Below are 16,958 nucleotides of genomic sequence, written 5' to 3' on the forward strand. Positions count from 1 at the left end.
TAGTCATCATAAATGGCACCAGTTATTTCACTTAAACCATGACCTTGTTGCATTATTTTTATAGAAATACAAGTTGTAGAATTTGGACTCTGCAATGGACTTCAGGTTATAAATTACCTATTTCTCACCTTTATTTGACAGATGGACAAACTGAAGAGCATGCTTTTTTAAAAAATAAAAATTACTGGAATATAGTTGCTTTACAGTGCTGTGTCAGTTTCTACTGTACAGCAAGGTGAATCATCTGTACATACTCATGTTACATGCTAAGTTGCTTCCGTCGTGTCCAACTCTTTGCGAGCCTATGGTAGCCCTCCAGGTTCCTCTCTGCTTGGGATTCTCTGGGCACTGGAGTGAGTTGCCATGCCTTCCTCCAGGGGATCTTCTCAACCCAGGAATCGAATTGGCATCTCTTGTGTCTCCTGCCTTGGCAGGTGGGTACTTTACCGCTAGCGCCGCCTGGGAAGCCCACACATATATACATGTATGCCCTCTCTTTTGGATTTTCTTCCCCTTAGGTCACCACTGAGCCCTGAGTAGAGTTGCCTGTGCTGTGCAGTCGGTTCTCCTTGGTTATCTGTTTTCCATAGTATCAGTAGTATACACGTCAGTCCCTTCTTGAGCCGACGATCGCGTGAAAGGGAAGGCCCGCTTGGCTGAAAGGATCCCACACCTACGAGGGCGGATGTGCGCACGCTGCTCGTGCATCACGTGGCACAGAGTTGCGGCATCTCAGTAGAGGACGAGATAGTTCTCGCTGTGGTCCAGGCCCAGGCCTACTCCTCGCTGCATCCTTCCTTCCTCATCCTCTCTTTTTTATCCTCAACTTCTCTTCCTCGGTCTGAACACACGCACCGTTATCTCTCATTTGAAATCCGTCCTCCGCTCCGCAGCCCCTCTCTCCGCTGCCCAGACTCTCGTCTCTCCTCCTCCAGGAAGGAGTCTGCACTCTGTCCGCTTTGTCAGCTCTCACGCCCTGTGAATCTGCTGTCGTCTGCTCTTTATCCCCGCTGTCTTGTCTGTCTCCTCCAGATACAACTTTTCGATTGCCAAGTGTTTTTTTCAGTCTTGAGTGTAGTGGTTCTCAAACTTTTGGTCTCAGAACCCCTTCAAAATTGAAGATTCCAAAGAATTTTTTATTTATGAAAATTGTCTAATATATTAGAAATGAAAACTTGGATATTTAAAAATATTTATTGGTGTATTTAATAATAGCTCAATTCATGTTGATGTAAAAACTTTTATGAAAAATAACTACTTGCCAAAACAAAACAAAAAAAACCTGACAGGTGAAGCATTGCTTTACATATTTGCAGATTTCTCTGTCTGGCTTAATAGGAGCCAGGTGGATTTTTATATCTGCACATGTCTAATCTGTTGCCTTATGTTGTTTTATTTAAAGTTTATAGTGAAAATCTGGCCTCAAATAGATATATAGTTTAAAAAGAGAGTCATATTTCAGTAGCCTTTTAAAATAATTTTGCATATTTTTTAGTAGTTCATCAAAACTCAACAGGTGGTCATTTTTTAAAGGTTAGCTGCAATGAAGAATCTGTAATTTTAAGGAATTTTTCATACTGTTACCTTCAATACATTGGGTGGGTCTTTGAGTGGTTTTTTGAGTGGGTCTTTTACTATGCATGACTTTATAACATTATGCACTTGTCTTTGGAAGATCTTGGTTACTGGATTATTTGTAAATTCTCCATATATTGTCACATTACAATCCACATTGTCAAAACCTCATATTTGCTAATATCACTGCTGATCTCATTTAAAAAAAAAAAAAGGCAGAGAGTATTAGAAAGCCAGATATTATTTTGCAAAACACTAATTTTTACTTGAAAGCTTGAATTTTATCATTGGCAACAAATTCTGGCTGTTGTTTTCCTGGACAGGACAAAAAGCAGTTCATTTTCCAGAAAACATCTGGCAAATACCCAAGTCCAAATAATCATAGTTTCTCTCTCAGTGATACTTTCAGTGAAAGTGGAAAAGACAGCTAGTTTAGCTTACACCTCAGTCTTCCAACTGTTTCCCCTGAGACACCAGTCATACTTCAGTTAATATTAGAAATACTTTATGTATACTTCCCATTCTGTCACGCTGAATAGTAAAGCAACTCAAGGGTCAAAATTTAAATTAATCATTTTTACAGCTTCATCAAGGATATTCTTAAGTGAAAACGCTTCCTTGTTTTATTTACTACCGTGGCAGAGAAGGTTATTGTAACGACCGGTAGAATCTGGTGCCACTGCCTTGATTCGGGCCAAAGGATCCGCAGTTTTACCCATCTCTGTGCACCATCAGTGCCAGTTCAATACAGCGAAAAGCTCATTGACACCTCAGGAGTTTTACAAAAGTAGTTTTGATCTCACAAACTTCCTAGTAGGAGCATAAAGTCCCGAAGGCATCCGCAGACCCCACTTGGTGATGAACCTCTGACTTAGTGGAGCATTTTGTGGCACCAAAATGTGAAACTTACTTCTTCTTTCTTAAAACTCTGATAGAATTTTCTGCACCCTCTATATCCTGAAGTCATAACCTTTCCTGGGATCCAGTATTTGGGGAGAGGGTAAGGGAAATCTCAGGAAGACCTGGAATGAGTTTTCCTGAGGCTCAGTATCAATCCTGAAATTTATTCTACTTACTTTAAAGGACCCTTCACTTTTTAGGGATTCTTGGCTCTCCTTGAATTCCAGTGCTGTTGGTCCCAGAAGGGGGCCACCTTGAAGAGTCCTAGATGTTTGATGTTACCCAAAGCACCATGATGCCTAATGAAAAGTGAAAGTGAAAGTCACTCAGTTGTGTCTGACTCTTTGTGACCCCATGGACTATACAGTCCATGGAATTCTCCAGGCCAGAATACTGGAGTGGGTAGCCTTTCCCTTCTCCAGGGGATCTTCCCAACCCAGGGATGGAACCCAGGTCTCCCGCATTGCAGGCGGCTCCTTTACCAGCTGAGCCGCAGGGGAAGCCCATGATGCATATTACCTGGAGGCAAACCTGCCTCTCATTAGGGCCCATGTTATGGATGATATCCTGTTATATGTGTCAGACCTGCATGCCTCAGTCCTAGTCTCAGCTCAGGATGCTCAGGGCACGGAAGTCTTCTTTCTCTTCCTTGAGTAAAGCCATGCTTATTTCTGTCTCTATGTGCTGTCCTAGGCTGGGCCACTGTGGGCAGCCCAGCTCCAGCCTGTCAGTCAGGTGCTGTCCCCACCCCCAAAGGTCTTAAATTGACTTGGCGGAGACAGGGTGGTAAATCAGAGAGATGGTATCCAGCACACACAGACGCTCCCAGGTGCTGTGATGGGAGGAACAGAGGAAGGACCTGTCTGTCGTGCACAGGCGTTAAGAGGAGAATTGGCGATGTTTTAGTGTAACCACCTATATGGCGAAAGAATCTACACAAGAGTGGATACATGTATGTGTGTAACTGATTCACTTTGCTCTGTACCTGAAACTAACACAGTGTTGTATATCAGCTATACGCCAATAAAAAATTTTTTAAGTAAAAAAATAGAAATAAAATGAAAAAGAGAAAAACAGAAAGATGAGTACGTGTTTATCAGGCAGAGAAATCCTTCTGACTCCACACTTGAAGGTATTTCCATATGCAAAATTGGCTGTCACTGAATGAAATGTATTAAACATGATTGTAAATCTCTGACCGATGAATCGATGATCCCTTTGCAGAAATTATAGTGTGTACTATAGTGTGTATTCTTTTCCATTGTGTATTTAGAGCCAAGAATGAAGAAATGCTCCATCATAGACCCGAGCAATATAGTTAGTGGCTCAACTATTTGGGCTTCTTCTTCTTTTTTTTTTTTTTGAGTGAAAGTTGCTCAGTCGTCTCCAACTCTTTGCGATCCCATAGACTGTATAGTTCATGGAATTCTCCAGGCCAGAATACTGGAGTGGGTAGCCTTTCCCTTCTCCAGGGGATCTTCCCAACCCAGGGATCGAACCCAGGTCTCCCGCATTGCAGGCAGATTCTTTACCAGCTGAGCCCCCAGGGAAGCCCTTGTATTTAGAGCCAAGAATGAAGAAATGCTCCATCAAGACCCGAGCAATATAGTTATTAGCTCAACTACTTGGGCTTCTTAGTGGGTATTAAAAAGACAGCAGTAGAAGTAGGGATGAAACTAACTTTAAATAACACTCGGTATAAATTTCTCTAATTTATTGTAAATGGATAATTCACTTAAGTCTTTAGCAGTATAGACATTGAAATTTAAAGTATTTTGTATGTTTTCCTGGATTTAACTGATTATCTCTCAACTGGCCTCTTAATATGCTATTACATAAAAATGTACTTTATATTAGAACACTTTTATTCACGTGTGTCCTCTACATAGCATTATTACTTACCAACAGTTTCTTCCATTGAAATATGTTGGCCTAGTGGCCTACCATACAGGCATTAAAAAGCTTGTTCAGTTCAGTTCAGTCGCTCAGTCGTGTCTTACTCTTTGCAACCCCATGAATCACAGCACGCCAGGCCTTCCTGTCTATCACCAACTCCCGTAGTTCACTCAAACTCACATCCACCGAGTCAGTGATGCCATCCAGCCATCTCATCCTCTGTCATCCCCTTTTCCTCCTGCCCCCAATCCCTCCCAGCATCAGAGTCTTTTCCAATGAGTCAACTCTTCGCATGAGGTGGCCAAAGTACTGGAGTTTCAGCTTTAGCATCAGTCCTTCCAATGAACACCCAGGGCTGATCTCCTTTAGAATGGACTGGTTGGATCTCCTTGCAGTCCAAGGGACTCTCAAGAGTCTTCTCCAACACCACAATTCAAAAGCATCAATTCTTCAGTGCTTAGCTTTCTTCACAGTCCAACTCTCACATCCATACATGACCACTGGAAAAACCACAGCCTTGACTAGATGGACCTTTGTTGGCAAAGTAATGTCTCTGCTTTTGAATATGCTATCTAGGTTGGTCATAACTTTCCTTCCAAGGAGCAAGCGTCTTTTAATTTCATGGCTACAATCACCATCTGCAGTGATTTTGGAGCCCCCTAAAATGAAGTCTGACACTGTTTTGAGAGCAGTCCATTTCTACTGTGGATGGAAAGATGTCAGCAAAAGATAAATTTAAAGAGAAACTAGTAGAGTTTCAGGAAAGTGTGTAAAATCATTTTAAAAGAAAACTATATATAAAGATTGATATTCAGGCACGTACTTGCATGTAAACATGTGGAGGGGGCAGAGTTGGAAAAGACACACCCCAAAGTCTTTCTCATGGTTACCTGTGGTGGTGGAGGGGATTGTGGTAAAAGGTAACTTTCTCTTTTTTTCCGTTCATTACTCTGTTTGTTCCGGCTGCACTGCATCTTCGTTGCCGCTCTTGGGCTTTCTCTAGTTGCAGCAAGCATAGACGCCTCTCCAGTCGTGGTGCTCAGGTTTCTCCCTGCGGCGGCTTCTCAGGTTGTGGAGCATGGACTCCAGGCACGCAGTTCTCAGCAGCTGTGGCACACAAGCTTAGTCACCCCGAGACATGAGGGATTGAACCCGCGTTCCTGCACTGGCAGGCTGATTCTTAACCGCTGGACCACCAGGGAAGCCCCAAGGATAACTTTCTTCTGTTTATTTTTCTATACGCTGGGTTTCTTTTTTTTTACAGTGAGTGTGCATTCCTTTAAATTGGATATATGTACTAGAATAATTCAAAGAAAAGAAAATCATTGGGACAGTGTTAAAACTGTAACATAGATAAGGTACAAAATTCAGAGTAAAGTAAGTGTTTAAACTTTTGAACTGAATGGCAGGGAAAAATCCAGACAGAAGAGTTAAAAGTCTATATTTTCAGACATGGTTTACCTTTTCTTAAACTTTGTTATTATGTAGCCAGACTGATTGATTCTGCTCTTCACGTGAAGAGCTGAATCAGCTCTGTGCACCCTAAATGGACACTTAAAATCCGGCTAAGAAAGTGAACACTGTCTACTTGAGAACAGTCCATGAGCTCATTTTAAAAAAGAACTCCAAATCTGTGGTTTGTGTTTATCTAGATGGTGTTAATAATAACAGGATATGGCATAGCTTCTATCCTAACTTCCAGTAAAATTCTTAAATCTGTTACAATTTTATAGGATACCCTTTATAATAAATATAGATGCCTGTCCTATACTCACATGAGTAGAAATCCTTCTGAAACCATTTCAGTCATGTCCCTACTCCTGAAAATGCACCAGCAGGTCACTGTCCTTCAGTGGTAAAGTTCTTGATGAAAAAACAAATCTCTAAAGCTTCCAAAAGTATTCCATTTCACTGTGTAACAGAAGGAACATTAAATTTTCCGACTGTTTGAAATGATAGATAGAGAAGAGTTTCAAACCAAAGTCGTCCATATCATTTGTATTAGCAACTTTAAGCTGAAACTGAGATAATTTGCTGTTTTCAGATTATATCTGAAAATCATAAGTGTTTAAGAAACAAACAAGTTTATGATATTTGGGGAACTCATTTCCCTTACTTATTAACATGTTATTAGCACTTATTTGCCCTAGGAAAATAGCAAAATAACTGTACCTTTTATATCCTTTCTGTGTATATATTCAGAGATGCAAATGGTGATGATGATGATAATTAGGTAGCTACTAAAGTGTGTACTTACTACAGAAAGTACTTATTATATGCCAGGAACACGTCTAAGTAATTTACATATACTAACTAATTCAGTCTTCATGATAATTATATCAGGTACTATTATTGTTCCCATTTTACAGATGAGGAAGCTGAGGCATAGATCACAAATTAGTAAATGCATGAGTCACATAATAAGAGAGGTATCTCTCAGCCATCATTTACAATACACCTCAACAGGCATGTTTTTTTACTTGCAGAAACCCTGTTTTCAGTTATCCTTTTAAAACCCCAGCTGCAGCGTTCCTCTAGCCAGTTTTTTCAGAAGCGAAGTAGTTTACCTATTAAATACTTGGTGGTATTTAGGAAACATCTATTGAGGATTTGGGCTTCCCTGATAGTTCAGTTGGTAAAGAATCCACCTGCAATGCAGGAGACCCCTGTTCAATTCCTGGGTCAGGAAGATCCGCTGGAGAAGAGATAGGCTACCCACTCCAGTATTCTTGGGCTTCTGCCGTGACTCAGCTGATAAAAGAATCTGCCTGCAATGCGGGAGACCTGGGTTCAATCCCTGGGTTGGGAAGATCCCCTGGAGAAGGGAAAGGCTACCCACTCCAGTATTCTGGCCTGGAGAATTCCATGGGCTGTATAGTCCATGGGGTCGCAAAGAGTCGGACACGACTAAGCAACTTTCACTTCATTTCATTGAAGATTTACAGTGTATAAGATGCTGAGTGGGAAATCATGACTCTCAGATGGAATTTTCCAGTTGTCAGTCACCATCTCAGAATGAAGGGTCCTTTCCACTTTGTCCTTTGAACTGGTGCCTGTCACTAGGGGAATGAAGTGCTTCTAGAAAACGTTCCCTCCTCCTCCACTGTTCACCCCCCACCACCACTAAACTAGCGCAGCTCCGCTTGAGCTGATGCCTTCATCAAAGCTACTTTCGTGTCTCTGAATTGTTCAAACATGTTAGTGGCATGGAGACCCAGAGTTCTGGGAGCGGCTGGTGGAAGGGGGGAGGGTGCGAAGACATCTGGAAGGAGCCTCCTCCTCTACAAAGTGCCCCCCTTGGTTGCATCCCTGACATCCCTGAGGGTTATTGACCGATGCTCAGAGAACCAAGTCCTGAGCTCCTCACATGGCAGTCCTTACAAGAGCTCTTTGCCATCTCGTCCAGGCCACCAAGGTGTTATCGCTGATACCTTCCGTGGTCATACTGACCTGTATGTTGCTCCACTACAGAAGGCTGGCCATTCTTTCCTGCATTCATAGCTTTACTTATGTTTAGGGGTCAGGTCTTGTCTCTGGGCTATTGGGAGCACATCATGGATACTGAGAAGTCTCTCTCCTCATCTAGTATACATGATGGATAAAGGGATGGTGTACTGACTACATTTTAAATATTTAGCTTTTGTTTTCATTAATTAAAAAAAATCTGCATGCATATCCTGCAATCAGATGAACAAATCTAAAAAGTTAATTTCATGCAAGTTAAAACAAAAATGTGATATCATTTTTTTCCTCATATTGGCAAAAATGTAGAAAATTTGATCATATCAAGTAGGAGAACTCTTTTATGGGGAACTGAGGATAATTTGGCATTGCCTGAAGTAGGGAACGGCTACCCACTCCAGTATTCTTGCCTGGAGAGTTCTATAGACAGAGGAGCCTGGCGGGCTATAGTCCATGGGGTCGCAAAGAGTCAGACATGACTAAATGACTTTCACTTCACAGGGGGTATGATGGTAAAGAAGCCTCCTGCCAATGCAGGAGATGTGGGTCTGATCGCTGAGTCAGAGAGATCCCCTGGAGAAGGAAACGGCAACCCACTCCACTATGCTTGCCTGGAAGATTCCATGAGAGAAGCCTGGCAGGCCCCAGTCCATGGGGTCACAAAGAGCCAGACACAACTGAGTGACTGAGAATGCGTGCATGTACTCATATCAAAATTTACAATGTGTGTATGCTTTAATCTAGAACCTGGCTTTGGGGAATCTTTCCTACACAAATACTCATCTGTGTGTACAAGGATCTGTGTATAACTTAAATGTCAGAAAGGGGCAATTTCAATAATGGAGTATAAATAAGCAGGAGAATAAAGCAGGTGTGAGAAAGGATGACATGGATTCATGTATGTGGGAGGATGCTCCATGAACTACTGAGGGAAGAAAAGAACGTTGCAGAATAATAGGTGTAATCTGCCACCACTTTTGTAATAAAAACTAGGCAAAGCTGAGAATGTCCACCGAATTGTTAACAGCATTAACCCTTGAAGGAAGCGGCATGAGAGGAAAGACTCTCCCTTTGCTACATTCATGTTAGTGGTGGTTCTTTACAATTACCTACTGCCTTAATACTCTTTAGACCAAGAGTTTAAAGTTTTGGGATCATTTGTAATCAACATCAAGAATTTGTAAAAGCAGCTAGATAAAAATCCCTCTAATAGCTCAGCTACTCCTGGGAATGCAGACACACGTTCTCAGCACAGTGCCCGATGCACAGTTTGCCCTCAGTAGTAGTTGGTGACTGTAAATAGTTGTAAATCACATTTATAGCCCAGACGTTCTAGTTCTTACATCCTTAGATTTTCAGATGGGTTCATTTTAGCTGGAGATTCACTTTGCATTACTGAAGAGTGTTCTTGTTGCATTTTAATGCTCACAGACACTATATACACTATTACCATCCTGAGATCATGCCACATTATCAGAGTCATGGTTAAGAAAGTGATATTACAGGCTTCTGTCTTTCTCCTAAATCCTATCTCTGCTGGGAGTTGCATGTTTCCTCTCCCTTTTTTTTTTTTTTTTGAAGTATCACACAAACTTCTCTTATTTGAGGAACATTTTTTTAAATTAATTTATTTTGTATTGAAGGATAATTGCTTTACAGAATTTTGATGTTTTCTGTCAAACCTCAGCATGAATCAGCCATAGGTGTACATATCTCCCCTATTTGAGGGCCATTTTTAATAAAAAGTAGAAAGGGCATCAGTTCAAGGGAGACTGTAAGTAAAGGGTACCAAAGCTACTTAGACTCAGGCATTGGGTGCTTGGCAAACTCCTGGGCAACATGATTGGCTCCAGGATCCTGCCCCAGAGTGGACCCAATTCACATATTTATTTCACATCGTAAACCACCCGTGGTGAGGTGGGCGGCCCCCTGTTGTCAGTGGCTCCTGAGGAGTTGATGTCACAAATATGCTTTGGAGAAATAGAATAACCTATTCCAGTAGTTTGTAATGACCAATACGTGATTATTTCTTTTAATTATGTTTTGGTGATAATACTATATCTAATGAAATTTAAAAGTGCCTATTAAATATCTGGCTAATTCTTAGAATAATTTTTATTCTCAGACCATTTATACCAAATATATATACTGTGTTGTATATATCATTCTTTAGACTGTATTTGCCTTAAGCTTTAGACCAAATAATCTCTTCTAGTTCCCTGAAACATAATGAAATAATTTCCATTATGCACCTATCAGTCTCATGATAATGTACTCAGACTTTAAGAATCTCTACATATAACTTCTTGTAAATCTGCAGTTGTTTGTCTCAATGGAAAATACATTTTTTAGAAAGGTCAGGGGGTTGCTTTCTGATTCATGATTTCTGCCTAACTTTTTTAGACAGTTTTTATTTCCTTTGTTGTTTTACACAGATTATTATTTTAGACATTAGAAAATATTCATTAGTCTTAAAAATGGACATTTTGAGCCTAGTTTAGATACTAGTCCCTGAAGGATAGGCATAGTGATTGGGCCTTCTTACAGCATTAACCTGCTATGTCCTGCAGCACATAGGTCAATGCAGGACCCTGTTCAGTAGGTTGCTAGGACCCTGTTAGTGTATGCATACGTTCAACAAAAGATAAAATCTCTGATGGTGGGAAACAAGAAACAACGAATTATTGTATAGTCTCAAAGAGATGACAAGGACAGTAAAGCAAACTAGGGTCCTGGACTGAAGAGTAGTGAAGGGACGGCTGCTGTATTAAGTAAGATGATGGCTCGTAGAGGCCTTCCTTATCTAGACAGCCCTGGAACAGAGACCTGCGTGAAGTGAGCACACAGCCCCTGGGAGGATGAGATTTTCAAGCAGAAGGAGCAGCAGATGTTAAGCTCCAAAATGGATATACCCCTGGAATATTCACGAAAGTATAAGGAGATCAGTATGGCCAGAGTAGGCCAAGCAAAAAGGAGAAGAGATAAAGTCCGAGAGGTGTTAGGGCCAGGGTCTTAAAGGAGGGTTGTGAATGTTCTAGAGAGGTGATTTGATTTATGGCTGAAAAGGACCACCCTGGCTGCCTGTGGACAGTGAGGAAAGCATGGAGATCAGGGACTTTAAATGTTTTAGATGATGACCACCCTAGCCCCAGCAAGAAAGACAGTTTGCAGGCTTACATTGGAGAACTGGTTCCAGGAGAAGACTGGTCTGGGGGCAAGGTGGGCTCTGGAAACCCTCAGCAGAGAGACAGTCACTGCAGCCAGTCCCCAGAGTGAATACTTGGGAAGTGAATGCACACGTACCTTGGATTTCTTCTGTTAAAAGAGAGACCATTAAAGAAAGAAAAAGTTTAACAAGAAATCCAAAGATTAAAAACACGCCATGAGACCTCCACTGTCCAGAATTCTTTCAGATATTTCAGAAGTATTAGTCTGGTAGTAAATTGCAAAGAATGAAAAATGCAGACCTGTAATATATGGTCCTTTCAGGGAGACTAAAGATTTGATACCAAGAATAGATTTGGTCTTTTTTTCTCCCATAAATAATGGTGCCTGTAGGTGATATAGAAAGATGAGGTTGATACCCAGAGTATAGAAAATGGTCAATGTATTAAAAAAACTTTTTAGATTCGAGTTTAACTAAATAAAATTTTGTCAACATAAATGTATTTTACCAATGGATTGTTTTCAAGAGGATTATTTTGAGGGACAGTTATGCTTACATTTCGCAGAAGTGTTGGGGCAATACAGCTCTTGCATCTGTGCAAAGTTTAATAACAGATAACAAAATACCTCTGGAAATGCTATTTTGCTGTGGCTGTTAACCTGCGCAGAATAGATATTTGTTAAAACATTTGTTAAATATTATATTCTATGTTACTCTAATAGGATTTAAATTGTGTGGGCTTAGATGTGTTTACATAGAAGTCAGTGGCAACCCGCTCCAGTACTCTTGCCTGGAAAACCCCATGGACAGAGGAGCCTGGTAGGCTGCAGTCCATGGGGTCGCTAAGAGATGGACACGACTGCGCAACTTCACTTTGACTTTTCACTTTCCTGCATTGGAGAAGGAAATGGCAACCCACTCCAGTGTTCTTGCCTGGAGAATCCCAGGCACGGAGGAGCCTGGTGGGCTGCCGTCTATGGGGTCACACAGAGTCAGACACGACTGAAGCGACGCAGCAGCAGCAGCAGCAGGAGTGTTTAGATGTGGTACAGATATAGGCACACATATAGATATGTAGTGATGCTCCTTCTTCAGCTCAGTTCAGTTCAGTTCAGTCGCTCAGTCGTGTCCGACTCTTTGCGACCCCATGAATTGCAGCACGCCAGGCCTCCCTGTCCATCACCAACTCCTGGAGTTCACTCAACGCATGTCCATCAAGTCGGTGATGCCATCCAGCCATCTCATCCTCCGTCATCCCCTTCTCCTCCTGCCCCCAATCCCTCCCAGCATCAGAGTCTTTTCCAATGAGTCAACTCTTCGCATGAGGTGGCCAAAGTACTGGAGTTTCAGCTTTAGCATCATTCCTTCCAAAGAACTCCCAGGACTGATCTCCTTTAGAATGGACTGGTTGGATCTCCAGAGATCCTTCTTAGACCACAGTAATTACTGAATAATAAAACAGTAAACATTTTAAAGCTCTTCTAAATATCTTTTCTTTTGTAGTGTGGAAACCTTCAATTTTGAATGCAGATTGTTGGTGCTTCCCTTCTCTACTGAGGGACAGTAGTAGAATGCTTTAGACAAGAAAGACGTTTAAGAAAGTTTTTATTCACCTCTCAGTAGAGGGAAGCCGCACACGTCGAGGGCCTCTAGTCCCCTTCCTTCCCTCAAACCTGTATGCACCAGAGGACCTCACATACCAGAGCCCCACACAACCGCACAGGACATCCTAGAGTAGTGTCTTTCACATGACTAGAAATGAAGCATTTATCTTCCACTAAAGAAGAAAAAAGTTGCCTTGGTGGGTAGGACTTAGAGATCGGACAGAAGTACTGCTGGATAAATTTCAAACAAGAAGTTTAAACACTTAATGGCCTGTTTTCCAGATTTATAAAATATGTATGAATGTCATAAAGTCTGATAACGCTGAAGTGGCTTTGTGAGACTCTCCCTGGTGTCTGAATGCTCACAGATATCTCCCCTCTCCTCTCTCAGCCTCTTATCAGAATTTCAGAAATGGAGTCCAGTGCCCTACTAGTTTGTTTTTTAACTCTGTATCAATCTCAAGAAAGAATTAGAGAAATGCTACTTCTTTTCTGTCATCTGTTTTTCCTCCCCCTCCTATGTTTTAAAAAAATAACAGAAAATTTAGATTGGTAGCAGAGAATCAAAGAGAAAAAAGGAAAGGCATATATAGTAAAATGGATGTAATGTGTCCTCAGAAATGTTGAGAGTAGGTGACTAATTTATCTGGGTAATTCTCACTGAGACAGCAGGACTGGATAATGGGAAGGCATATTCAAAACTCTTTGGGGACATCAAAGCATACCTTATTTACACTTCTAGTAATTTTTATTCTTGCCTTCCCAGGCTCTAGCCGTATGGCTATTAAATCATGACAAAGCAAAGATCAGGAATTCAAATACTTAATCAAATCACGAAAATTAATCCAGAAAAATAAATAAAAGTAAATCAACCTTTTACAACCTTCAAAGCATCCCCCCTAAATCCTATTTTCATGCAATGCCAAATCACCAAATATGCTTATTTATGTTACAAATAGGCATAGTTATCTTGTGGATAAACTGATAAACCTGGAAACTCTAGAAAATTTGCCAACTTTTTTTGGTGAATAACTTTCTAATTTCATTTCAAATTACTGATATGAACATTTAAGCATAACATGTTTAATAAGCTGGTTTTTTATTATTGTTCTGCTAAAAAATATTTTTCATTCCTTAATACCATAATAAACCATGAAAGCATAACTAGATTGAATATGTAAGCCTTTTCATCTTTTCTATTTCTGTTTGAATAGAAATATTTGCATAATAGTCACTGTAGCAAAACTGAGTTTTCATGTTTAATCTTTTTTGTTTTTGACCCTTCTTATTTCAAAATTCAAGGATGTTTGTAATTATAAAGTTGTTTTCTATTGAAAATAATCATTAACAGGCCTAAGTGGTATTCTGCATCATTTTTCTTTCAGTTGATTTTAAGAATTACCACAATGAAACATTTTTGAAAAAGCTCCATCTATTAATTATGGGTATACTTATTTAACAGTATTTATCGGAACTGGCTTTAATCTTCAGAGTGTGTTGCTATCTACTTCGACGTGCAGGTCATCTCACCTGTTTTTTCATTTTCGCTGTTGTTTAAATGTTCAATCCAGGTTCTACATGGTCAGCTATTATGAGCGGAATCACAGAATAGCCGTTGGAGCTCGCCACGGTTCAGTGGCCCTGTACGACATTCGGACTGGAAAATGTCAGGTAAATAAATCATTGTGACTTCCTCTCCATAAAGTCTGCAGGTTATTGAAAGGAGTGAGAGACCAGCACTTCACCAGTTGACGTGCTGAGCTGCGGGAACATTATGGATAATGCTAAAGGGATCAATAGTTTAATGAAGGACTCAGAGAATATAGAGCCCTACTGTCTTTATTCTCTGGGAATGAAGGGCTGCCGCAGACTTGCTCGTCACAGGGCCCTGAGTAAGGTGGTACTACTCACAAAGCCCTTTGCAATAAATCTTTTCTTCCTTTAAACAAAGTTTTCTGATTTTCTTATTCTTATCGTGTGTTTTGTGGGGAAAAAAAATGTGATGATACATTATCATGATTAATGGCTAAACGAAAATTCGCTTTCTAAGTAAAATGAGAACTTTAGCAATTTGAGGACGGTATTCTCCTCAGTTCAAGACAGGCAGAAGCCCCAGTGGCATTTGCTGTGGTTCTGGAAGAAGGAAGCCAAGGCTCTATTTGAAATAATGTATTCCTTTTTATGCTTTGATAACTTCCTGTGCGTTTATACAACTTTATTATTGATGAGAAGTTCGTCTGGGTCTTCATCTTGACCACTCAGTTCTCCAGATGTGCCACTTGGGTAGATGGAGCACGTCTAGCCCACTCGATGTCGGAGTGGTCAGTCTCTTTATCCCAGAGCCACCTTGTTGATTAATGGCAGAAACAAAGCTAGTAGGCTGATCTAGCTAACAAAGCTACCTGATCGTGGTAGCTTATAGTGTTCACTGACAGATAATCCCAAGTCATTATCCCTTGTCTCCCACTGTGGCAATTATCAATGCTGATATATTCAATCATATTAGAAATTGTATTCAACCATAATAGATTGATATAGTCAACTGTGTTAGGAATTTTCAGAAGGAATATGAATACATCATGTAGCTGAATTTTAAATTGCCTCTTGTGTTTAATAAACTATTAATTAGTTCCCCAAAAGCTTCTCTGGCAGCTTTACATAAAATAGATCTAAGAGATGGTAGCAGATTGGCGGTAAAAGTTTCAGGGGTCAGACCAGTTTAGGGGGTATCATTGAGTTTAACAAGTTTCTTCATGCAGCCCTTCTCAGAGGCCCTGAGGCATGAGTGTCCATTGTGCGTTTCCTGTGAGTGTGCACCATTTGCCACACTGATTAACTATTGAGTTTCTTTTGTGTGATTTTTTTTAAGACATTAACTCTTTGTTGGTGACTGTATTGCTTTACTCTGAGCTCTCACTTTAAGCAATGAAACCAGTCTGAATACTTGCTTTAAAAATCAAGTTACACGTTGCCTGTAATGTTCTCCTCTTGAGAGCCCGAGTCTCCAAGCATCATTTTCAGAATCAGTTGTTAAACGTTGGAATTCAGTTGACCCTGAACGTCGCCAGGGTTAGCGATGCAGTGATGCGGTGGCAGTTGTAGAGTCAGTCATGTCCGACTCTTTGCGACCGCGTGGATTATCTGTCCAGGCTCCTCTGTCCATGGGATTCTCCAGGCAAGAATACTGGGGTGGATAGTGTTGCCTTCCCCATGGAATCTTCTCAACCCAGGGATCAAACCCGGGTCTCCTATACTGCAGGCAGATTCTTTACCATCTGCGCCACCAGGGAAGCCCCACATGTAACTTACAGTTGACCTTCCATATCCCTGGTTCTGCATCTGGGGATTCAGACAATGCTGGATGGTACAGAGCTGTGATAAGGACTAGAAATCCAAGTATGAGTGGACCCACACAGTTGAAGTTCCTGTTGTTCAGGGGCCAACTGTATATTATTATTAGCCAGCTTGAGAGAAATAAGCCACAAGCATCAACAAGATGAAGACAAAAAAAAAAAAAAAAAAATCAAGGTGATCTTTTCAAGCTTCCTTAAAATTAAAGTGAGGAAACCATAGAGAGGACACCATTGCCACGAACAGAGGGAGGAGCAAGGCCTTGACGTAACACCCAGAGGAGTGAAGGAAGAACCACGATAAAGAGGTGATGAGGAAGGAGCAGGCTGCCCTGAGCACACACCTCCTGACAGTTCCCCTCCTGCGTGGTCTCAGTGATGACCTTAATCAACATACAGAAAGCATGAATACTTTGAATATCTTATTCCTTTTAATAAAATTATTTGAGAAACACTCATCAATCAATGACATTCTTTCTTAACAGAAATCTGTAACGTCACACATATTTCGTTTTATTTTCATGCCTTATCTTACTGCATTTCGACATTTCAGTGTCCCTATGATATTTTTCTACCTCAGCTTCTCGATTTTGATATCCCAGTTGTCATTAGTGTTGTACGATGGAATAACCTTTACCTTCCAGTGCACTGTGAAAGGGAAGGTTACCCTTTCCTCTCATCTTTCAGAGCATGAAAACAAAGCTAAATCTCTAAAATCAATCTTAACTGCTTTTGCCAGTTACCAGTTTTATCCAGTGACAATGAGCTCTTAAGGGATTCTCTTAATTCCTTCATGGTATTAGTGTTGTAGTGTTTGAAATAAGTGAGTCAACAGTTGAAACAGAATACATGAGTATAGTTGGCATGTTTAGAAACGGTATTTTAGAGGTGAATCAGAGGACTTGGAATTTTGCACTAGAAATGCAATAAAATATTTTTTGAATTAGCTGTTGAAATCAGTGAACAGAGAGTGGGACAGTTTTACTAATGTTGAACAAAGACATA

The 16,958-nt window shown here is 40.7% G+C and overlaps 1 protein-coding gene across 1 annotated transcript in view; it reads left to right on the plus strand.

The window, feature by feature from the left end:
• WDR7 (WD repeat domain 7) overlaps positions 1 to 16,958 on the plus strand; it is a 352,576-nt gene that overhangs the window by 268,830 nt on the left and 66,788 nt on the right. Inside the window, exon 26 of the mRNA XM_068994015.1 lies at positions 14,175 to 14,274. Coding sequence (XP_068850116.1) covers positions 14,175 to 14,274 — 100 coding nt within the window. The remainder of the gene's footprint in view (positions 1 to 14,174; positions 14,275 to 16,958) is intronic.

This window comes from Capricornis sumatraensis, chromosome 21 (assembly GCF_032405125.1).
Source record: "Capricornis sumatraensis isolate serow.1 chromosome 21, serow.2, whole genome shotgun sequence".
NCBI lineage: Eukaryota > Metazoa > Chordata > Mammalia > Artiodactyla > Bovidae > Capricornis > Capricornis sumatraensis.